The sequence below is a fragment of the Elephantulus edwardii genome, unplaced genomic scaffold, assembly GCF_000299155.1.
Source record: "Elephantulus edwardii isolate Elephantulus edwardi_28Jun2011 unplaced genomic scaffold, EleEdw1.0 scaffold00044, whole genome shotgun sequence".
NCBI classification, from domain to species: Eukaryota; Metazoa; Chordata; class Mammalia; order Macroscelidea; family Macroscelididae; genus Elephantulus; species Elephantulus edwardii.
In genome coordinates, this window is record NW_006399794.1 from 5,731,509 (window position 1) to 5,756,835 (window position 25,327).

The following is a 25,327-nucleotide window of genomic DNA, read 5'->3' on the forward strand; positions in this document are numbered from 1 at the left end:
CAGTACTCTTCTCCAGCACCACAACTCAAAAGCGTCCATTCTTCTGTCATCCTTAGTCATTCATTGTCCAGCTCTGATGCATAGCAAGTAATTGCTAAGACCATGGCCTAGTTTGGGCACATCTTAGTCTCTATCCTGACATTATTGCTTGTTAGCACTTTGGAGAGGTCCCTGATTTCTGCAGTGCAATTTGTCTTTTGATTTCTTGACTGCTTGTGTCAAGAATGTTGATTGTGGAGCCGAGCAAGGTGAAATTGTTTACAACCTCACTCTCTTCTCCATCTGTCATGGTGTTGCCAATAGGTACAGAAATAAGGATACAATCCTAACACACACTTTTCTTGATCTTAAACCATGCAGTGTTCCCTTGCTCTGTTGGCACCACAGCTTCTTGTCCTAGGTGGAGATTTCTTATAAGCACAATTGAGTGTTCTGGGATTCTCATTCTTCTCAATGTTAGCCATAGTTTGTTATGATCCACACAGCCAAATGCCTTTGCATAATCAGTAAAGCACAGGTAGACATTCTTTTAATATTCTCTGCTTCCAACTAGAATCCATCTGACATCAGCAATGATATCCTTGGTGCTATGGCCTCTTCTAAACCAGGTTGAACTTCTGGGATTATTATAATTCGGGACAAGCTCACCACTACAGTGAGTAGTAAGACAGCTTCTGCTGGGATGAGGAAAATCATGTTGTAGGAGATGGCTTTAATTTAGCAGTAGCAGTAGAAATGGGAAGGAAAAATGAGAAGTGTTAAGAATGAGGAGTTTTACTAACCAACACATAAAACAAAAGAGAAAGTAACTGAGACAAGTCAAGTGTAAAGGGCCTGTGAGATGTCTGAGTTGAGAAGAGAATTTAAAATAGGCAGTTGGATCTATACTGTAACTCAAAAGTGAGAGATAGTTATTATTGTAAAGGTAGAAATTTGTGCACTGAAAGTAGATAATGTTGCCTAGAGAACATAATCGAGTAAGAAAATGATCCAGGATAAAGCAGCAAGAACACTAGTGTTGAAGAATGAGCAGAAGAAACAAATGAGAGATAGATATACATGATTTTAGAAGCCAGTGAAGAGTTTCAAGGAAAGTAGAGTTGCATTTATTATAATATTGTTCTTAGTTGCAAAAATTATGGAAGCTTTCCTTACTATAGGAAATAGTTAAATTGTGGAACATTTATACTACAAATGCAGGTATCTGCAGGTCAGTACGTACTGTTTAAAATGCAGAAAGTGGGGCAGTTGTGCTAAGCTGCTAACAGGATAACCTGACATTGTTATTGTCAGGTGTCCCTGAGTTAGTTCTGACTCTTAGTGACTCCTTACACAGGAGAAGGATACACTGGTCCTGGGTCATCTTCACAGTTGTTGCTATGTGTAAGCCCACTTTGCAACTACTGTGTAAATTCATCTTGTTGAGAGTCTTCTACCTCATTGACAAAATTTGATGTGTTTTAGGATTGATTCCTCCTGATAACCTGTAAGCAAAACAGAGCCTCACCATTCTCCATTCTAAGGAGTATTCTGGAAGTACTTCTTTCAAGGCAAGTTTTCTTGTGGCAGTGCATGATATGTTCTGTATTCTTTTCCAACACAATAATTCAAATACATCAATTCTTCCTTGATCTTATTTTAAACTTTTTTTCCTCTTTTGGATCAGGCACACCTCATCCAAGCTATTGTCTTGTTTCATATGCATGGAAAAGCTGAACAAATAAAAAGGAAGGCTAACAGAAATAAATACCTTGGTTTAGTCTGGTTTCAGCTAGGAATGTACTTAGACTTATTGGTGACAGAGTTTAGAAAGAATAATGAACGAAAATCTGTTTCTTGTGAAGAGTAAGACATTCTAGTGTAGCATCAGGAAATCTGACAAAGTTTATGCTTCCTCTAATATCTTAAAAAATGAAGATTGTCTCATTTTATTTATAAATGTCTTCCTCCACTCTACTTCTAAAGAATACTAATTTAAAAGCTGCTTTGCCAACAATCAGTGTATTTTTGGGACTCCCATTTCTTCACTTCAGCAGGGTTACAGTGACTCATGGTCTGATCTCATTCTTCTATAGAAATCTGTGAAGTGGCAGATAATGAAGACTTTCTCCATTTCTGTGCACTCCCCAGGGAATGTTCTAGGCTCTAGACGTCTGAGAGTGATTCTCTCCCATATAGAATTAAAATGCCATCTGGTATATGTTAGGTAGACACTAGAGGTTATTAGATTCTATCCTTGGAGAAATTTTTTTATTGTAAACTGGAGATCATATTTTTGCAATGGACATTTATCAACTAAAATTTACTTGTTTTCAATTGTTAGCCTATGCTTTCTGGTGACCAATTGAGCAGAAACAGTAGAATATGGATCTATCAGTCCAAGAAACTCTCTAAAACTTTGCCAGAGAACATACTTGAATTCTTAGTCTGCTTCCTAATATTAGGTATCTTGGCACCAATATAGATATGCATCCCTGTTTCTTGGACCTTTTTAATGTTCCTTTTTGTTTCTTTCCCCTCCGCCATGGCTTGTCGAAAAGGAGGGGCAATATGGCAGAAACCAGTGGTTGAGTCCAGGGCATACCAGTGAGGATGATTCTTGTGGGTTCTGCCAGATTCCAAAGTCTGTTTCCTAATAGGGTGGGTCAAAAGGTGTGAATTCCTGTCTTCTCACTCTACTCTAGTCCCAGTGATGACTCAGCCTACTGGAAAGCCAGGACACAATGGTATATGCAGACCAGATCCAAGAAATAAGACTGTGACAGTAAGACTTGAAATAGAAATGAAAGGAACTTTTAATTACCATAGCTAGATATGTTTCTTTAGTCTGTGAGAATGAGCTACCATTTCTGTAAAGAACTGATTTAAAGTCACTTGGGAAGATAAAGACACCGTGTATTCTACGTAGAACAATGCTGCTTTTCCTCTGTAGTGTCCATGTAAGGGGAGTGGAGACAGCCGGCTTAAGGATTCTGTATCATAAGGTTAACTATTTCTCTTTAGCCATAGAGTACATTGACTATTCACTTTTCCCAGTATCCTTTATTTGTTCTTTCGTTCATTGCAAATTTGTTTATATACCTATTCTGACAATACTAGTGAACCCTCTACGTGAAGGAAGAATAACAGCTCAGTTATGTAAGGCTCCTTCATTATTTCTGTGACACCAGGGGTCAGTGAGAAAGGAGGGTAGTGTTCTCTGCTTCACTAAAAATTCTTTGCTTTCTATCCTTCAAGCAACCTCATAACATTCTGCAGAGACGTCTGATGGAGACGAACCTGTCCAAGCTCCGAAGCAGCCGTGTCCCCTGGGGTTCTAAGACCAACAGACTCAATCAGACTAAGTCTGAGAATCTGAAGAAGCTGGAAGATGATGACATGATTTTAGTTTCTTGCCAGGTAGTTTTTCTGTGGTTATCTTTGAGATTTTCTAGGAAGTAGGATATGGGAGCTCTCTGTGACCACTTCCAAATATGTAGCATTGTGGGGCTTATAATGAAATTAATAAATATATTTTAAATATATTCATAAATATATTTAAATATATTCATAAATATATAGAGAAATATATGTAAAGATACTCCATGCAACACTTGAATGCATGTTTTATGCATGTGCATCTTTATGAGAAAAATAAACTCATCAGATTTTTTAAGAGATATGTGGTACAACAACAACAAAAAAAAAGAGATATGTGGTGACTGAAAATATTTAAAGCTTTTTGGCTTGTGGGATAAAACACTCAAAAGTCTTTGGGTTCTTGTGTCAGCAGGAAAGAGCCACTGAAGGAAAGACTCAGCAGTGGATGAAGATAAGACTGGGCACTAACCCATAACCCTGTCTTTTGCATGACAGCTGCTGCTTGCTATCTGGCTCTCCCTTTCCCTTTGCTGCTCTGGCTCCTTTTGAAAAGTGTATCTCTTCTCCACAGTGTGCTGGAAAGGATGTGAAAGCCTTGGTAGACACAGGCTGTCAGTATAATCTCATCTCTTCAGCCTGTGTGGACAGATTGGGGTAAGTAGCCATTTGTGCTTGGTGAAAGTCAGATCTGAATGCACACTTTGTTAATCCATTTTATGATTACAGATGATGAAGATCTCCACAGAGGCTCTAAGGAAAATATGAACTCAAAATTTTAGCTGGAGTCAGAATATCCTTAGTAGAGGAGAGGAATTATGGGTTGTCAGGCAGCTGTAGAAATCAGTATGTCAGACAAGACCCAGGCTTTACATTAACTTCCACCTATTGAGTTTTGAGCAGCAGTTTCTCACCCTGGAATGACAGAGTATGATATGCCTGGCTTAATATGAGCACTGCTGTATATTTCAGACAGCAAATTAGAAGGAGCTGTACTGTTGATGTACCTGAGATGATTAAAGCAGTGATATACAGAGTCTCTGGAGCCTACTGCACTCTTCCTATCCCCAGAAACACACATCATAACTGGCATTGGGGCTGCAATTGCTGCTAGATCTAATTAACCAATAGTTTCTCCTATATGAAAAATATATCAAATTAGATCTTACTGCTACTCCTCAGAGGGATTGAATAATTTCAGTTCACTAGCAAGTAGATTTGGGTTCTCCCTCTTTTATTAAGGGAAAGACATTTCCTATCTTACCTCCTTGTTTCTCTATTTGTACTTTCCCCACTTTCCTTCTTACTCTTTCTTTCAAAATACTAGAAGAGCTTTAGGATCTACTCCAGAATCATAAAGATCAACCCAACATCTTTTCCTACATCTCTAGCCCTAATTATAATAAACCGTTTTCCAGGTGAAATCTCTAAAGTACAATAAGTACTATTGTAGATACAGCAGCCATCTGAGCTATGTCTAAGTTATCCATATTCTTACATACGTTTGCATAAATTTTGACTTGTATAATCAGTGAACTCTATTCCTTTTTATCTCAACCCTCAACCGCATCATGACTCTTTGCATTTATCTGTAGATTTTTAATATTGATATTTAGGTTCACACGGGAGTTCAGGGCACAGGTGCTCTTGTGGGAAGATTCTGGAATCTTTTTATGTGAATAGATAAGCTATAGTGCAATGTGATGGTTCAAAAAAGACCAATAATTATAGTGGTGCATAATTAGGAAGCAGACTGCCATGATTCCAGAGGAATTAATAACCATCTATAAAATGGCAATTATTTTCTTTTACATGGATAAAAAGGATAGGAAATAGAAGAAAGCAGAAGTATTGGCACAAAAGTCCATAATTAAGTATTTATCTACCAACCCATGATAGCTCACATGCTAGTCATTCCAATCAACTTACATAACTTTGTGAAAAACCTGGTACTATTTCTTTCTTTTTTGCACTACACAGGCAAGTTACATTAATTAGAACTTTCTCCAGGATATTTCTTGCTGACACCAGTATCAGTGAAGTTACCAAATATATACCTGTCCAACTGACTTTATAACCCAAGAAAAACTGGTGAGGATAGACTGACATAAAAAGAATAAAGAGAAATTAGATATTGAACAAAGTATCTTCCAAATCTGTGACTTAATCTGCCTTCTCTCAGATCTGTTATGGGTAGAAAAGACATGTTAACTAAACAGCTTCATGGGGATGTTAGGGTGCAGAATAGAATACTCTGAGAACTCTCTCCTTTCACCAATACAGGTAGTGTTTATGTTGTTGTTGTTGTTGTTGTTGTAAAGTGTCATTGAGTCGTAGACAACTCATAGTGACCCTGTGAACGAAAGACCTGAACACTTGTATAACCTTCATTGTTTCTCCAAGCTCATAGAGTTTCCAGAGGCAAGCCATTTCGGAAGTGGATGCCACTCCTGCTTCCAACCTTCTTTTAATCAGAGAGCTCCACCAAACACTGTCCATGGATAGCCATTATCACATTTCACACATCAGTGTGACAGTGTTTAGCATCACCACAGCCAAGAGTTACCTCTGTATAGCAAATGGACAGACAAGTGCTATACCACTTAGACGAATGTTTGACCAAAACCAATTAAAACCAGGCCTGAGGGCCACAGATTAAAATCACCCACCTTTGGCTTGGTAGTATTACTTTTTATCCACTAGGCCAACAGGCTCTCTCATTGTATAAAAGCTTTATTAAGTAATAGGATCTATGTCTTGATTGTTGTTTTGTGTGTTTTTTTTTAATATCCCCCTAGTATATTTGGGACAAAGTTATGAAAGAATGGATATTTTTATGTAAATTTATCCAAATACACTTCTGGAGAATTCCATTTGTAGGTTATTCAGAAGGTAGGTATTGCCAAAGTCTACCAGAAACCTCTGCCAAGGAGACTCTAGTATCTTCCTCTCTGATGCAGGCTCAAGGAGCATGTGAGATCTCATAAGCATGAAGGGGAGAAGCTTTCTCTACCCCGACATCTCAAAGTAGTGGGCCAGATCGAGCACCTAGTGCTCACCCTGGGCTCCCTCCACCTGGACTGTCCAGCAGCTGTGGTTGGTGAGTAAAACTGGGGACCTGTAGACACCTAAGGTAAACTTTTCTCCTGCATTCATCTCTCAAGGGATCTCATGCCAGAAATACTGGCTTTTCAAAGATTCAGGTTACTACTTTCTAGTATTACAGTCCTTTTCTCAGTTACTTTTCCTTTAAAGTATCAGGCAGACTCTTGGTTACATTCAGTACATGTTGAGGATCACTTAGGAAAAGGAGTATATAACTCAGGAGAAATTGAAGGGACAAGAAATACATATTTTTGTGTCCAGGTAAAAATAATCCCTGAGAGAATTCCATGAGCTAGTTGAATATAGAGGCAAGATCTTCACCAATCCTGTGGTAGTTTCCCAATATCTCTGTATTGTGCATTCTGCATAAGATTACTCTAAATTACTGGGTTTTATCTAAAACTCCTTTTCCTTTAGAGTTAAAAAGGTAGAGCTGTGCACATCCATGTTTATCGCGGCTTTGTTCACAATAGCAAGGAGTTGGAAACAACCTAGATAGATGCCCATCAACAAACGAATGGATAGAGAAGCTGTGGTATATATGCTGCATTGAAAAACAAGGAACTCATGCAATATTATTCAAAATGGGTGACCCTGGAAGACATTATGCTGAGTGAAGTGTCTCAGTCACAAAAGGACAAATACTGCATGGTGCCACTGTTGTAAAGCAGGACTGACCTCGGGGTTGGGAGGAGACTGAGAATGATAGGTTCAATAATGTATACTGCATTGAAACAGACGAGGGAGAAAACTGTTTAAGAGGGAAAATTATTAGGTATTTTTGTCATGACAGGAGTCCAGAGCGAAGGCTGTATAGTGGAGTAGACCTGGGGGGAGGGATTGTAAAACAATGAAAGAATTTTTCTTTTACTTTTCCAAGCGGGTAGTGTATTAGGAAGACGGGTTGGGAGGGGAGAAAAGTGTAACAGTGAATGAATGGAAATCCAAAGTCTCTGTAAATTTTCATTGAAATTAATAATAAATTAAAAAAAACAACAACAACAAAAAAAAAACCCGCCAAACAAATAAAAAAAGGTAGAGCTAGGTTTGAATCCTGGATCTTCTGTCTTTTTACTATATGATATGAGAAAATTATTTAATACAAGAGATATGCCACAGATATTTATTGGGTGTGTAGATGGATGGATGAAGATTGTAACCTAATGGCAGTCAGGCTGACTTTAAATCGGCATGGAAATTTGTGCAGCTTATTTTTATTATTTTCTCTTAGAAGACAGTGAGAAAAATTTGTCCCTTGGTCTCCAGACACTCCGATCCTTGAAGGTAGGATTGATTATTTTTTCCCTTTGGATTTTCTTCTCTGAAACAGAGGTCTCCTTACATGAGACATCATAATGGAATCACTAACAGGGACCAGTGAGTATCCTTTGTCTTTCAGTGTATCATTAATCTGGATAAGCACCGACTTGTCATGGGCAAAACAGACAAAGAAGAAATCCCTTTTGTGGAGACAGTTGCTTTGAATGAAGACAAGTGAGTAGCTAGATGGGTCAGGTCAAGTCAGATCCATCTGTCATTAGCTGGGTGAAACTGGTGAATATCTAAAAGGATATGGGATTGTGTCCTGCCTTTGACCTCCAGTAATTTTACAAGCCACACCTCCCCCCCCAATCCCTTCTCCCAGTTTACCGTTTCACAAAACTCTGGCCCACAGTTAAGAATGAGCAGTGTTGCTATCACACAGTACAGTGGGGAAGATGAATAGGTTTTAAACAAAAATTGTGTTCAGTCTAACCTTTTTAACAGTGGTATCATTTCTTCTGATATTTCTTTCTCATTTCAGCACTTCAGAAGCATAACTACAACCTGCAGTGTGTCTGCACAATTTGCATTCACTAAGTTCACAGATTGTAGTACCAAATGCAGTAGCAACTTGCTGTGGACCAAGTCCTACCCTCTAATAGAAGCTCCAGGGGCATCTCCTTACCCAGATCTCTCTAGACTATAGTCTGTACTTAGAGATCTTGTCTGGTTATAGCCATTGTTTTTTTACTCCTTGGATTACTTAATTTATAGACCTTTTGACACTGCCAAGTCTCACTTATGGCCTATTTGTCTGCTTCCTCCAAGAATTTGCTTTTATTAGTCAAGTTTAGGGGCTGCCAGGTTTTATTTCTACATAGACACACTTGCTTCTTTTCCAGTAGCTAACTGTATGATAAACAGAAAACTGATCTTTACCTCCTTTCAGCTGTTTCAAAGAGGTACTGGAGACCAACATCTCAGAATTTATTCTCATTCAATCTTTGTTTACACAAGTATGAATCTGAAAGACACAGAAAGATCATCCAGTTCAGTTGTTTCATTTAAAGGTCCAAAGAGGCAAGAAGATTGCCTAACCTCGTATGCTGAGCCAGTGGCTGAAAGGAACCTAAAACTTAGGCCCAACTTCCAATTCATGCTATATTGATTTTGCTCCACTGCCTCATTTGTTTTCAAACCTTTAGAAAAGAATATGTAAGGGGGAAATGTGCTTTGGGTATGGATTTTAGAGGATCTCCTTCCTACACCTTTTAAAATCTTGTGCACAGAAATGTCACATTTAAGCTCTTACTGCTTGAAACCTGAGAGTATGTAGCTAACTGAAAGGTTTATTACTTTGAACTTCTTGGAGAAGAGTAGAGGAACAGAGGAGGAAGAGAAATTAATTTCTAAGATAGGATCAAAGCCTTCAGTACATTCTGGACATTGTTTTCTCATGTTTGTATCCCCAAAATCCAAGATCTCATGTGTTTGGGAACAAGAGTAAGGAAAAGAAATTTTAAAAAATCTAGAGTAGCTAGACTCAGCTGGGGAGGCTTACTGGAGAAACCTTTCTTTCTTTTTTTTTTATTTTTCTTATGTGTGGTGTACCATCAAATCAGACCTGACTGTGCAGGAGGAGATTGTTCCTCCTTCTTCAGCAGAGAATCTGGTGGATTTGAACCATGTATCTTTGCAGTTGCAGTGCAGCTTCTTGCCACTAGGCTACCAGAGCTCACCTAGGAGAATCCTTTCTGAGAGGTTGGTAATCACTTTCCAAATGGGGAATTGAGAGATTGAACACTGTCTGGGCTCTGTGTTGGTAACAAAGTTCAAGCCAAAAGCAGTGTTAAAAGAAAACTTTTTTTTAAAGAAACTTTTTCTAACTTCACAATATTTTTTTTATACTTTGCAAAGTGTTGAGTATATCACAGGAGCCTCTTTTTTGTTATCAGTTTAGGCCACAGGTAATGACACTCCCCTTTCAGTCTTGGAAGTGCTTGGTAAAGTCAGAAAAATAACCAGCTGTGGGTATTTCCTTAAGAGTCCATCTTTATCCCACAGAGCAGCTAGTGTATTTGAACCTCTGTCATTTTTGTCACAGAATAGAATGCACTATACCACAAGAGCTCCTTATAGAGGTACCTAAAATGTCTGCAGGCAATTAAGGAAGTTTTTATTAGACTGACTTCTATAAATGCTGCCAAGTTGATTACTGTGATAGCCCATATCTCCTTGATATTAATGAGAAATCACTGGGTTTGTTTTTGAGGGGCTGGTAAGGTAAGCCTAAGAGGTCCATTCTGTATCAGTTTTCCAGTCTCCTAAAAATTCTCTTTGATGTCTCGAACTGGGGCTTTGTGGTGGGTCAGATATGAAGGAAGTAGCCACCCAGATCCTAATTCTGAAGACATACCATGGCAAGAGTTACCTTAGAGAGCCAGTATCTGTATCGGTTCATATTAGATGTCCATTTCTAGTATAGGGAGTTGAAATATATTGCTTTTCTCGTTTGGTATTTCTGTGCCTGACTTACTTGACGAGTGAGTTTCTGATTTTTCTATTTCCTTACCCTAGTATGGTTTTCTATTCCTTAGCTCCAAGTATCTATACAATGGATTGCCTGGTATCTCAGCTGCCCTCTGTGTGTAGAGATACTTTTCCAGGCTGGGAACATTGAGGAGATGAACTAGACTCCTCCTTACTTCTGTTACTAGGCTTTTACACTGGCAATTTACTCTGTCTTAGATGTGTTGGGTTTATTTGTGAGATTGATGTGACAATAAAATAAAATCTTGCCCCTCGGTGTATTTGTCTGTCAATGTCTTTATGTTAGCACCTCAGCCTGGAAGGTTAGGGAGTCCAGGCACAGCCTAATTGCAGCAGTATTCCTCTAATAGATCTTCTGAACCCAAGATTTTAATTCTTCAGGTACTTTGTGGTTATTAGCCTTTCATCTCCCTCTTACTGGTTGTAAGTCCTTTGACAAGTTAATGAACCCTTCTGACCTTAGTTTTACAATCAAACAAATAATAACAGTATTTATAACAGTATTGAGAGTGTCAAATGAGATTCACGTTAAATGGTTAGTATGTTATAGGCACTCAAATGAGAGCATTCTTTTATGGTAGTCTAATTAGTGAGTGTAATTATTTCTAGAAAAAGAAACATCTAGTTAGTTCAAACAAATAGCAGTGTGGGAGGGGGGTAGGGCTGAATGAACCTTAATATATAGTTAGACTCACAGTATAGTATTCCAAATAAATGTATTTTACAGATTAATTACCTTTTAAATAGTATCTTTAACACCTGTAAAAAGAGCAGGTGCTACATGGAGACAGTGGTATCTGACCTTTACCACCATCACAAAGGGAGCTATCCTTGTCAACAACATCAGCAATGCAAAACCAATTCCCAGGAGGTCATACATGTACCTCACACTCCTTCACCTCTTTTTACTTATCCCAGCATCAATCTTACTGCTTTCCTGGGTCCAGAATCTGATGCATTAGCTCACAGACCACATAAAACCACACTGGAAGGTCAGAAGTCTATAACTGACGTTAGTAGCAGAATAGGGAGCTCTGGTGGCCTAATCACAAGATGTTTCACTGCAATTCCAAAGGTACATGGTTCGAATCCACCAGCTACTCTGTGGGGAAAGGGTGTTCATTCTCCTTCTGTGTGATTAACTGCCTCTGAAAACCTGCTGGAGGGTCAGCTATGGTTGGTTCAAACTTGATGGTACACAACAACAGCAGAATAGTCAGGACAGCTTCTGAAAGGTGCTTGTGAGTGCCTCAGCCCTGACCTTCTTGACTTAAGACCAGTGTTTAAAAGTTCACAGTCCTGGCAGTATTGGCTCTTCCCCACAGCTGTCCAACAAACTTGGGCAAAGCTCTTAGTTTAGCTCTGGTTCTGGCCATGGGAGGTAGCAGTCCCAAGGTCGGCTCCATTTCATGTTGGGTCTCTGGTTCTCTGCTTCGGCCATGGCTGCTGTTGCTGTAGGTCTAGCTAGCATAAGAATTTCTGGGCCCAAAGAAGGATGTGCTACATTCTCTTCTGCTTTGCTGGTGGAGAAGATCTTCTGCTACTGGATCTGTTCAATGTAATGGCAAGGCTAGCAAATCCCCTTGTGAATTGACTAACACACCTTATTCACATATTCCCACCCATTCACATGGTAAACTAAAATTCAGTGGCTAGGAAAGCTATTTTTAACACTAAACTTTACACACCAAAACACCCATGATGATACATAAGTTTGGCAGATTTTCTACATTCCTATTAATATATGCTATAAATATATCTGTATATAGCAGAGCAAATAAAAACTTCTTAATCATAATGGATAACCCTGAGGGAATGTGTTGTTAGTCCGAGGTCTTCAGGGCCATCTCATGGGATACCTAGGTCAGTTGGCATAGAGAACACTGTCCAGAGAGACCGTGTTCTATAGCGTACTTCAGGGAGGGCCTTAAAAACTTGAAAGTGGCCATCTAAAGTGCAACTATAAGTCTCTCCCTGTCCAGGATAAAGAAGAGGGAAGAAAAGCAAAGATGCATACAAAAAGTCCAAAGGACTAATGAACCACTTGAATATCAGCCTCCACAGAACTAGTACCCAGTTACCACTGCTGACCACTCTAAAAAGGCTCACAATCGAAGATCCTGGATAGGGTGGGTGGGAAATGTGAAGCAAACCCAAAAACATATAAGCATGACCAGGCTTACTGGTCCAATAGAGACTGACTGAACCCCCAAGACTATTAGTCACCTTTGAACCTGGAACAGAACCTACTCCTGTGGCTCAGCTTGAAGCCAAGCATTGGACAGGCCTACCAGCTGAACAGTAATACCAGGGAGGCACTCCCTTCTTAGGATCAACCGAGGAGTATCAAAAGGGCAGCATTTGACCAATGATAAATTCAAAATGCAGGAAGGATAGACACAAGGATTAATGGGGAAGTGGGAAGAGCATGCAGTCACATTGTATGGATTGTAATGAATGTGAAACTATGTGTATGAATGGTTGAATGGGAACCCAATTCACTTTTGTAAACTTTCACTCCAGTCAATAAAAAAAAGAAAAAGGAATGCTACATTTAATACTGAAATAGTATAGTTAAATAGCATCCCTTTACTATGGCAGTGGTTACAATAATCTAAAATTATAGTTCTACTGTAGTTCTACCATTCTACCTCAAAAGGTTTTTGTATTTTTACCCAATTATTGTAAATGTGGAAAATGTAAAAAATCTTAACCTAACCTGACGTTTAAGTGATGACCAATAGAGTCAAGGTTTATAATAATTTCGACAGAATAAAACAAAATTACATTTTAACAGTTAAAAATACATTGTTTTTTTTAAGTCTGTCTTGCCCAGGGGGAGAAAACTTGAAATATTAAGAAGCATTCATGTCAAAAATAGTGTTGATTACTTATATCATTTATGTAGAAGTATTAAGGATACTGTGTGTAAAGAGGGTAATTTGTAAGATGGGACATACATGGACTTTGTGGAACATCCAGAAAAGGTCTAATAACATGATTTCTCTTTCTAGTAAGGCAAGCATTGCAAATACATTGAGGTTGAAGAGACATATTCTGATTAGTGAAAGCTAAGACTCAGAGCAGTGTCATAATAGAACATTTCTCTCTCTGTCTCTGTCTCCTTCACATTGCCATTAAGTTAAACTGACTCATAGCAGACCCTCCATTGGGTTTTTAAGTGGTATGAGATTGCCTGTCTTTCTCCCCTGAGAGTTACTGGTGGCTTTGAACTGCCAAAAACGTGCAACCTTTTTGTGGGTTGCACAGTTCCCTATGGGCCAGGCCACCAATACTCCCTATAGAACATTTAACACAATGAATGAAATCAACTCTAAGTTCACTTTAAGAGGTGAAATGATTATTTGTAGAAGTATTAAGGGATTTTTCTGTATTGTTGGAAGGGTGGATGGAAGACCTCCAAGGTAATTTCCAATGCCAAATCCTTTGATTCTAGGGTATATTTATTAAATAAAGTTGTGGATCAAATACAGCATCTTGTTGACTCATAGCCATTAAACTCTGAACACAGACTCATTACTTTGGACTGAAATTAGGAGCTTTAAACCCAGCTTTGAAGGTTGCAAACTCCTATTCTCAAGAACTCGGAGCAGAGGCAAACTAGTCTGTATGTATAGTTTTTACTCCTTTGCCACCTGCTGCTGCTTCCTTCCGTATCAGTGCATCCTAAACTATAATATGCCTTGTCTCATTTTATACTCATTTGTCTGGTGATGATTTGCTGGTGGTTCTGTTTCTCTCTCACATGATGTCAAACATTGTGACAGTTCCCCTCCTCTTCAGGGTCTTCTTTACTCAAAGGTTGTGGTATATTCTGGAAGACTGAGGCTTCCAGGTCCCTGACTAAAATAGAGAAAAGACTGAATCTTTATTATTATTTTGCATACAATAATTTGTTTATTGTTGTAGACTGAGGGCAAAGTATATTAATAAGTGTTAATAACGAAACAGAACACAATAAGTAAAAAGAGATAAAGCAGAAGGTGAACGGTTCTTGAACAACTGAAACATATCACAACTTCCCTGTGCCTTTATTGAAAATTGCCAGGAAGCAAATCACAAAGATAATTCTATGCAAATGAAGCTAAGCTCTTTCTATTCAAAACCTTATGCTTGAGGGGTTAGCAAATACAAGAATCCTGTAAACACTTAGGGTTTGCCTTAGTGCTTACCCCTGTAAACATCTAAGGTTTGCCTTAGTGCTTCAGAGTGAATTCCAACTCATATACATGCCTCCCTCATATGCTGATACAGCATTTTGTTTCATATAAATAATTTAGTGTGAAATTTGTCTTCCCATAGTTTATATTGTATTTTATTTATGTATCTTGTTTTGGGGAGTTATTCTCACCACCTCTCTCCACCCACCAAACTCTGTGACCCTATGACTTATCCTCTTCCCCACCCTCAGCCCCCTTTCCCCCTCCCCTTTGGATATCCATACACATATACAGGTTATCCTCTGTTTTTACAATAATGGTCTTAAACAGAATTTGTTCTTATGCCCCTCAGTTAGTTCATTCAGCATAATGCTCTCTAGTCTTTCCCATATTATATAGTATTTTTAAAAATCATTGCTCCTGAGTGCTCCATAGTGTTCTATAATGTGAATGTACCACAATTTCTTAATCCAGTTGCTTGTTGATGGACATTTGGGCTGTTTCCATGTTCTTTCAGTTGTAAATAATGATGCTATGAACATTGGTGTACAAATCTCCATTTGTGTCTCAGTTCTGTTTTCCTTTGAGTATATGTCTAGCAATTGAATAATTGGGTCATATAGAATCTCTTTGTTCAGCTTTATGAGGAAATGTCAAGCTGCCTTCCAGAGTGGGTGTACCATTTTACAATCCCAACAACAGTATATCACAAATCGAGTCTCTCCAAACCCTGTCCAACATGTATTGCTTGCTGTTCTGTTCAACTTTGCCACTGCAATTGGGGTGAGATGACATCCATTGTCATCTCTCTTATTTGCATCTCTCTTATTGACAGTGTTATTCAGCATTTCTTCATATGTCTGTTGGCTTTCTGAATGTCTTCCTCTCTGAAAGGTCTTTCCATATCTTTTGCCGATTTTGTAACTGGGTTAGTAGTCTTTTTCTTGTGGAGACCCCGTTGTTGTTACGTGCTGTCAAGTCAAATCTGGCTCACAGCGACCTTATGTACAACAGCTCCGAACCCTGCTCTATGATGAGCCAATTTCATTGTCTCTGGCACACCTACCTCCATTATCCCAGTCACGAATCAATCCATCTCATCAGGGGTCTTCCTCTCCTGCGCTGTCCATCCACCCTTCCAAGCATGATGTCCCTCTTCTGGTCCTTCCTTGCAGCATGCCCAAAGTATGTCAAATGGAGCTTCAGAATCCTTGCTTCCAAGAAGCAGCATGGTTTCACCATCTTCAGGATGCTCTTAGCAGTCCATAATATATTCATTAATCTGAGATGTCATTGCCAAATGTTTTCTCCCAGTCAGCTGTCTTCTTTTTACCCTACTGGAAAAAGTTTTTGTTGTATAGAGGGACTAAATCTTTAAAAGGTCCCTTTCATCAATGTTATCTTCTCCTGGTTGCAGATAATCTTCTTTTAGATTGTGAGATATCCAAAGATTCTAGCAGCCACGTGGCTACAGACCTTGTCCTTCTTTCTAGTGTCTCTTGTACCTGTGTCTCTTCCAGCAGTAATAACCAGAGGAGGGATTTGCTGATACTGCTTTTCCTGGAGCCAAAATAATATCCCTATTTGTAATTACTACAGGGAATCCAGATGCTCTATTATTGAAGAAGGGCGTCTATGTCACAAACATATACATAAAACCTGGGCAGTGTCTTTGGACAGAGAAATAACTTGGGGGGAAATGTATGGATAATCTGGTAGAGATATTTGTGTTTTCCAGGGAAGACTTTTTAAAAAATTCATTTTAATGAATGTTTACAGAGACTTTGGATTTTCATTCATTTATTGTTGCACTTTTCTCCCTGCCTATCCCCCACCCCTATTCACTTTTCTCTTTGAAAAGTGAAAGAAAAATTATTTCATTGTTATACCGTCCCTCCCCCCAAGTCCACTCCACTAGGCTGCCTTCATTCTGGACTTCTGTCATGACAATAATACCTAATCATATATCCCTTTTAAACAGGTCTCTCCCTCATCTGTTTCAGTGCAGTATACATTATTTATCGCCTCTTTTCTCAGTCTTCCCCCAACCCCAATGTCAGTCATTATGCCGTATTTGTCCCTCTGTGACCAAGATACTTCACTCAGCATAATGTCAGGGGAAACAATTTAAGAACCAAAGAGTGTACATCTGTATCAAGATAATAGGAATCTATATCATGAGCCTAGATAGCAAGAATTTAACTTTGCTTTAATCAAGAGGTAAATTCATGTTCATCTAGAGGGTTCTTATGAAATATAGGACTTTTCAAATACATTGGATAACCTTTATACTTAGGGACTACTATAGGGATTCTCACCTTGATTTTTCTGAAAATGGATAAGAATGTATGAATTAATTTGACTAATGTTGGGATTGACCATCTGAAGAAGCAAAAGAAATTCTTTCAAAAGAATCCCTGGAATCAACCCAAGTGTCCATCAGCAGCCAAATAGATAAATAGTGAATTTATACAACAGAGTACTATGCAACACTAAAGAGCAAGAAACACTTTATAACATGTACACATGCAGGGGACCTTATGCTGAGTGAAAACTCTTGTCACAAAAGGACAAATACTGTATAAGACCACTATTATAAAAAACTCAAAAAGTTAAAGAGAGGTTTACACATAGAATCATTCTTGGATGGTTGCCATGGATGGGAGGGGAAAGTAAAAATCAATAGATACTGTTGTTGTTGTTATGTGCTGTCAAGTTGCTTATGACTCATAGTGTCTCTGTCCAACAGCCATGAATCCTACTCTATCCTGAGCCAACCGTATTGTCTCTGACACACCTACCCCTACTACTCCAGTCACTGAGTCAGTGCATTTCATTGAGGGTTTTTCTCTCTTGCGCTGTCCTTCCACCCTCCCAAGCATGATGTCCCTCTGAAAAGATTGGTTCCTCCTTGCATCATGCACGAAGTATGTCAGGCAAAGTCAAAATCCTTGCCTCCAAGAAGCAACCTTGTTTCACCCTCTCCAGGATGAACCTGTTTAATCTCCTAATAGTCCATAGTATATTCAATATTCTTCTCCAGCACCACAACTCAAAAGCATAAATTCTCTTTCTAGCATCCCTAGTTATTATCCAGCTTTCTGATACTAGCATAGCTAGTAATTGCTAAGACTGTTGCCTGGATCAGGTGCACCTTAGTCTCTAGACAGACATCATTGTTCTTCAGTACTCTGTAGAGGTCCCTGACAGCAGATGTTCCCCATGCAATTTGTCTTTTGACTTCCTAGCTGCTGGTACCAAGAGTTTTGTTTGTAGAACCAAACTGACTAAAGCTGTTAACAATCTCAATTTCTTCTCCATCTGTCATGATACTACCAATTGGCCCAGTGATGAGAATCATCATTTTCTTGATGTTGAGCTTCAATCCATGTTGAAGGCTTCAGTCCTTGACCTTCTGCAGCAAGTGTATCAGGTCCTCCTCAGTTTCAGGAAACGGTGTGTTACCTGCATAACATAGGTTCTTGATGAGTCCTCTTCAAATCCTGATGCCACATTCCTCATAGAGCCCAGTCTCCTGGATGTTCTCTTCCACATATAGATTGAAAAGTTATAAACATAGGATACATCCATAGCATACACCTTTCCTGATTTTGAACCATGAAGTGTTTCCTTGCTCTGTTCTGATGACTGCTTCCTGGTCCAAGTACAGGTTTTCACATAAGCACGATCAAGTGTCCTGGGATTCCCATTTTTCTCAAAGTTAGCCACAATTTCTTGTGATTCATACAGTCAAAGGCTTTTGCATAGTTAATGAAACACAGATACTCCTCTGGTACTCTCTGCATTCAACTAAGATCTTTCTAATATTGGCTATAATGTCCCTAGTGTTCTGACCTGTTCTAAACACAGCCTGCACATCTGGCAGTTCTCTCAATGTGCTATTCCAGTCATCTTTGGGTAATTTTCTGCAGGATCTTGCTTGCATGTGATAATAATGATACTGTTTGATAATTTCCACACTCTGTCAGGTTACATTTTTTTGGGAATGGGAATAAATATAGATTTCTTCCAGTCAGTTGACCACGTGGTTGTCCTCCAGATTTCTTGGAACAACCTGGTTGCATCCAGGGCAGCATCAGTTTGTTGGAATACGTCAGCTGGTATTCCATAAATTGCTTGGGCCTTGCTTTTGCCAATTCTTTCAGAGCAGCTTGAACGTCCCCCTTCATCACCATTGCCTCTTGATCATTTGTTATTCCATTAAATTCTGTGTCAGCCAATTCTTTTTGGTACAGTGACTCTGTATACTCCTACCATTTTCTTTTGATGCTTCTGGATCATTCAGCATTCTTCCCATAGCAGAAAGTATTGCAACTTGAGGCTTAAATTTGTTCTGTAGTTCCTTCAGCTTAAATGCTGAACTAGTTCATGCTTTTTAATTTTCAAACTCCAGCTCTTTGCACATTTTATTATAATATTTTGCTTTATATTCCTGTACTGCCCTTTGAAATCTTCTATTCAGCTCCTTAACATCTTGATTTCTTCCCTTTGCTTTGGCTTCTCAGCACTCTAGTACAATATTCAGAGTTTCTCTGACATCCACTTTGGTCTTCTTCCTCTATCTTTGTAATGACCTTTTGCATTCTTCATGGATAATATTCTTGATATCATCTCACATCTCATTTGGTCTTTGCTCATTAGTATGCAAGGCCTCGAACCTGTTCCTGAGATGGTCTTTAAATTAAGGAAGGATAGACTCAAGGTCAAACTTTTGTTCTTGTGGATTTGATTTTATCTTCTTTAGCTTCAGTTTGAACTTACATATGAGTAGTTGATGATCTGATCCACAGTCAGCACCTGGCCTAGTTTTCACAGCTGATATTGAGCTTCTCCAATGATTTTTTCCCACAGATGTAATCAGTCTGATTCATGTGTATAGTCACCGTTAATGTTTCTTATAAAAGGTACTTGCAATGAATAAATCATTGACTGTTCAGAATTCTGCTATTCTGTCTCCAGCCTAATTTCTTGTCACCAAGTCCATTTTTACCAACTACTGATTCATCTTTGTTCCCAACTTTTGCATTCCAGTCACCCGTTATTACTAATGTATCTTGGTTGCACATTTGATAGATTTCTGATTGCAATAGTTGGCAGAAGTCATCTGTTTCCTTCTCTTTTCTGATTATTGGTGACCTAGTGGCAAGGAGTTGCACAGGCACACAATTCCTGCACAGGCAGGGAGCTCCAAAGGCACACAATTCGAATCCACCAGCTGCTCCACGGGAGAAGGATGGGTAATAACCTTTCATGTGATTTACTACATCTAAACGCCTGAGTATTGAATATACCATAGACTTCTAAGAAAATGAACAGGTTTGTCCTAGAGAGGGTTAAACCAGGCTGCTCCTTGGAGGCAAGGATTCTGAAGCTTCATCTGACATGCTTTGGACATGTTGCAAGGAAGGACCAGTCCTTGGAGAGGGATGTCATGCTTGGGAGGGTGGAGGGACAGCACAGGAGAGGAAGACCCTCTATGAGGTAGATCGATTCAGTGACTGGGGTAATAGGGTGGGTGTATCAGAGACAGTGAAATTGGTAAAGAATAGAGCAGGGTTTAGGGCTGTTGCACATAAGGTCACTATGAATCACAGGCGATTCTATAGCACATAACAACAACAACAAAAGCCTAACAAAGGGTCAGCTATGGGTTAGTTCTGACTTGACAGAACTAACAACTACACACATACATCTTTAATTCAAGGTTCATGCAATTATGGAGGCTGACAACTCCAAAAACACTAGGTCAAATGTCAGATTGGAGCCTTCTCCTGACTCATGTGGTTGCAGGTGCTGAAAAACTCAGAAATAGCTGGTGAAACTATAGGTTGCTGGCTTGCAGGGCTACCAGAGCTGGTGGATGCCAGAATCTGCAGGTCAGTTGAAAGACTGTTGGCTCACATCTCAAGAAGTAGAGGTCAGAGTGGTCATATGTTGAATGCAAAGAGTAAGCAATTGAGCTTTGCCAGAATGCCTGTTTATACTGGCTGCAGGTCACATCCTTGAGAATACTTCCCTTACAAAGGATTGGCTGGACCCATCATAGAAGTGATTCTGTTACATTACTTTATGGAAAAGCAGTCAGTCGAATGCCCATCAAGCCATGTGAATCACAACATAATAAAATGTACCCATTTTTCTGGCTGTAGGCCCAGAAATCTGCCCCTTTGCTAGCTGCCTAAGGAGTGGGCCCCTGGGCCCACACCTGATATGTTACCTGCATACTTTTTATCAGTTCTCCGGTAAAATGTTGGTCTATTAAATGTTGTTCTAAAGCTGAGCACCCAAATTAAGACAAACTAGGAAGAAGGATTGGCCATCCACCTCCAAAATAATAGGCCTTGGAAAATCCTATGTACAATCACTTAGATTAGACTACTAGATAATGGCCCTGGAAGCTGAGCCTTCATACTGAGAACCACAGAGGAAACAGTTGCAAATACACCCTAGTGACTGGACATGAAATGTGAGAAGTATGAATGTAGGAAAATTGGAGATTACTAAGGAAGAAATGAATGCATAAATATTGATATATTAGACATATACAAAATTAAATGGACTGGCATGGGACATTGTGAATCACACAGTCATGATCTACTATGCAACCAAGATTCATTAATAATGATGGGTGATTGGAATGCAAAATGTGAGAATAAAGAAGGATCAATAATTGGAAAACATGGACTTGGTGACAGAAATGAGGCTGGGATAGAATGATAAGAATGCACAATGAATGGTTTTTTCCATAGCAAATACCTTTTATAAGAAAAGCAGACTATACACATGAATTTCACCTGATGGTATGCACAGGAATAAGATTGATTACATCTGTGGAAGGAAACATTAGAGAAGTTCAATTTCAGCACTGAAAACTATGCCAGTGCTAATTGCAGAACAGACCATCAACTATTCATAAAGTTCAAATTAAAGCTAAAGAAGGTAAAATCAAATCCATAAGAATCAAAATTTTACCTTGAGGCTATCTCACCTCAATTAAAAAACCAGCTCAAGAAAAGGTTTACAACAACAAGTCCTGGTGCAGAAAGAGATTGCCCATCTTTCTCCTTCAGAGCTGTTGGTGGATCTGAATCACCAGAGAGACATCACTTTTAGGTTATTTACAAAACTGCCTACAGACTATGCGATCAGACGTACATAAAGTCAAAGATGAAAAAATGGAACTTTGTTCAACTTCTAAAGTTTAAAATTAATCAAACATGGCCAAAATGCAGTAAGTAATGTTTAAAATTCAAAGATTGGAATCAAAGGAGGATTGGTAGTAAAACAACTGGCTTTCTTTTTTCACTATTATAGGGGTTATTAGTGAAGCAACTGGTTACAGTTTGGGTCAGAAATACTCATCTTATGATTCTTCAGTGAAAATAGATTCTTCTCTCCCTGCTCCACGGAGTCCTTTGTAGGGTTCCCTGGGTGGGGCAATAAAGAGTTTTGACTCCGAAAAAAAAAATATTTTTCTCAGGTACGCTTATAGGCAGGCTTCTCTCTAACCTTCATCTAAAGTTCTAGTCCCTGCACTGCTACCATAAACCAAGTCTCAAAGTCAATAGGCCACATGAGCTTCAATCTCTAACACCTGCAACCTGGAGAACCAGTTGCATCTGATCACAAATCTAAATGAGATCACACTTGGAGGTCCTGAATGGGGGAGTGCGGAACAAAATTTTTTTTTCCTGGAATTTAAAAAAAATTTTTTTTCTTAATTTTAATGAACATTTACAGAGATTTTGGATTTCCATTTATTCATTCACTTTCTCCCAGCCCACCCCTCCCCCCAATTTACTCCTAGAAGATATTTTTTAAAAACCATTGAAATGAAAAATAAACAACCTAAATTTAAAAAAAAAACAATAAAAATGTCAAGGCATACTGATTCAATAAAGCTTGATAGACGCCAACAGACAATGGTCATTAGTCACACTTTGAACTGAGAACAAAACTTACCCATGTGTCTCCATTTTTATCCAAACAATCTTCTTCCTTATTGTTATCAAGTCAAATCAACATACAGCTGACCTGTAAGCAAGTTGTCAGAGGCAGTAAATTTCACTGGAGGAGATTGACCATCTTCCCCACCACCCCAAATTTGTGGATTTGAGCCTGCTGCCTTTGAGTTGGCAGTGCAACTCTTTACCCACTAGACTACTAGACCTCCCTAACAAACAATAGACTGACTTTTTAGGTGGATAATAACACAAGGGCAATACTCATTCCATTAAAAAATAATCAACCATATAAGACCAAAAGGCAGCATTTGTGCAAGGACAAACAGCTTTTGTGGCGTGTTGTTAATGATGTTATTAAATGCCATTTCATTGACTATGAAACATGGCAACTCTGAACAATGGCTCTGAACTTTGCCTTATCCTAGGCTAACTTTGCTATTTTTGACACACGTGACGCCATTGCCACAGTGTCAGTCCATCTCCCCCAGGGTCTTCCTCTTTGGTTCTGACTCTACCCTTTCAAGCATGTTGTCCTTCTTCAAAGTCTGATCTCTTCTAGAAACATGCCCAAAGTATATGAGATGGAGCTTCACAACCCTTGCCTCCAAGGATTCACCCTCTTCAAAACAGACCTGTTTGCTCTCTTGGCAGTCCATGGCATGTTCAATACCCTTCTCCAGCACCAAAACTAAAAATGTAGTGGCATAACACTAAGTAGAAATATTTCTAGTAAGATAAAGCAATTTATAGTATGAAATGAAATGTATATATTATTGAGTTTATCTTCAAATGTAAGAAATTGAGAGGAGAGAAAATATGAATGTGAATGAAAATTATTTAAACAGAATGAATGTAAACAAACAATTGGTATCCACAGGTCAAAACTGATTTTTTTAAAAGAGTATAGAAAGTACTGATTGTTTATATTACTTAGTATAAAACAGAGATCTCATTTTTCATTATAGCTGATTAAGATATTTATTAACCATTTATTATATACTAGATAATATTCTCATTGTTGGTAATATATGAGATTTAATATTTTTGTTTTAAAAAGAAAATGAATAGGTTTGAGGCCTTGAATACTAATGAATAAAGACCAGATGAGCTTTGGGAGGAGATCAAGAGTATCATCCATGAAGAAAGCAAAAGGTCATTACAAAGACAAAAGAAGAAGACAAGACTAAAATGGATGTCAAAAGAGACTCTGAATATTGCACTAGCGCACCAAACCAAAGCAAAGGGAAGAAATAAAGAAGTTAAGGAGCTGATTAGAAGATTGCAAAGGGCAGCTCAGGAAGGCAAAGCAAAGTATTATAATGAAATGTGCAAAGAACTGGAGTCTGACCAATACTCAAGGATGTTATGGGTAGAGTATTGAATGGTACAGGAAGTATTAAAAGAAGATGAAAGGAGTATACAGAGTCACTGTACCAAAAAGAATTGGCTGACACACAAGAATTTCAAGAAACAACATATCAAGAGGCAATGGTTATGAAGGAAGAAGTTCAGGATGCTCCGAAGGTCTTGGCAAAAAATATAAAGCCCCAGGAATTGTACCAGTTGACATATTTCAACAAACAGATGCTGCCCTGGATGTGCTCACCAGACTGTGCCAAGAAATCTGGAGGACAACGACCTGGCCAACTGACTGAAGATCTATATTTATTCTCATTCCAAAAAAGTATCTCTCATATCACATGCAATCAAAATCCTCCTGAAGATTATCCAGAAATGACTGGAACAGAACACTGATACATTGACAGAGAACTACCAGAAATACAAGCTGGGTTTAGAAGAGGTCATGGTACTAGAGACATTATCACCAATATCATATGGATATTGGCAGAAAAGAGGAACAGAGGGATATCTATCTGTGTTTCATTTACTATGCAAAGGCATTTGTGTAGATCACAACAAATTGTGGTTAAACTTGAGAATGGAATCTCAGAACATTGGTTGTGCTCATGCAAAACCTATACTTGGACAAGGAAGCAGTCCTTAGAGCAGAGCGGAGAAACACTGTACGGTTCAAAATCAGCAAGGGAGTTCATCAGGGATGCATCCTGTCTGCATACCTTTTCAATCTATATGCAGATCATTCAGGAAGCTGGGCTTTATGAGGAGGAATGTGGCGTCAGGATTGGAGGAAGACTCATCAACAACCTACATTATGCAGATTACGCAACCTTGTTTGCTGAAACTGAGGAGGACCTGAAGCTCTTGTTGCAGAAGGCCAAGGACTGTAGTCTTCAATATAGATTGAAGCTCAACATCAAGAAGACAAAGATTCTCATTACTAGGCCAAGTGGCAGCACCATGATATAGGGACAAGAGACTGAGGTTGTTAACAGTTACAGCTTGCTCATATCGACAGTCAGCACTTTTGGCACTGTTGTTGTTGTATACCATAGAGTTGGAACTGACCCATAGCTGATACTCCAGTGGGTTTCAGAAGCAGTTAATCGCACAGGAGGTGACTGCCCATCCTTCGCTCGTGGAGCAACTGGTGGCCTCGAACTGCGTGCCTTCAGGATTGCAGCACCTCTTCTTGCCACTAGGCCACCAGAGCTCCCTACTTTTGGCACCAGCAGTCAGGAAATCAAAAGGCAAATTACATTAGGTAAATCTGCTGTCAGGGACCTTTCCAGAGTACTGAGAAGCAACAATGTCAGTCTAAAGACTAAGGTGTGTCTGATCAAGTCCACATTTTTGCAATTACTTGCTATGCATCAGAGCTGGATAATGACTAAGGAGGATAGAAGAAGAATCAATGCCTTTGAGTTATGGTGCTGGAGAAGAGTCTTGAACATACCATGGAACCTCCAAGAAAACAAATAGGTCTGTCTTGGAGAGAGTGAAACCAAGTTTCTCTTTGAAGGCTAG

General features: G+C 39.0%; 1 protein-coding gene across 1 annotated transcript in view; it reads left to right on the plus strand.

The window, feature by feature from the left end:
• Positions 1–25,327, plus strand: part of NRIP3 (nuclear receptor interacting protein 3) — a 41,926-nt gene that overhangs the window by 12,040 nt on the left and 4,559 nt on the right. Inside the window, exons 3-7 of the mRNA XM_006885599.1 lie at positions 3,238–3,399; positions 3,932–4,014; positions 6,318–6,457; positions 7,694–7,746; positions 7,862–7,956. Coding sequence (XP_006885661.1) covers positions 3,238–3,399; positions 3,932–4,014; positions 6,318–6,457; positions 7,694–7,746; positions 7,862–7,956 — 533 coding nt within the window. The remainder of the gene's footprint in view (positions 1–3,237; positions 3,400–3,931; positions 4,015–6,317; positions 6,458–7,693; positions 7,747–7,861; positions 7,957–25,327) is intronic.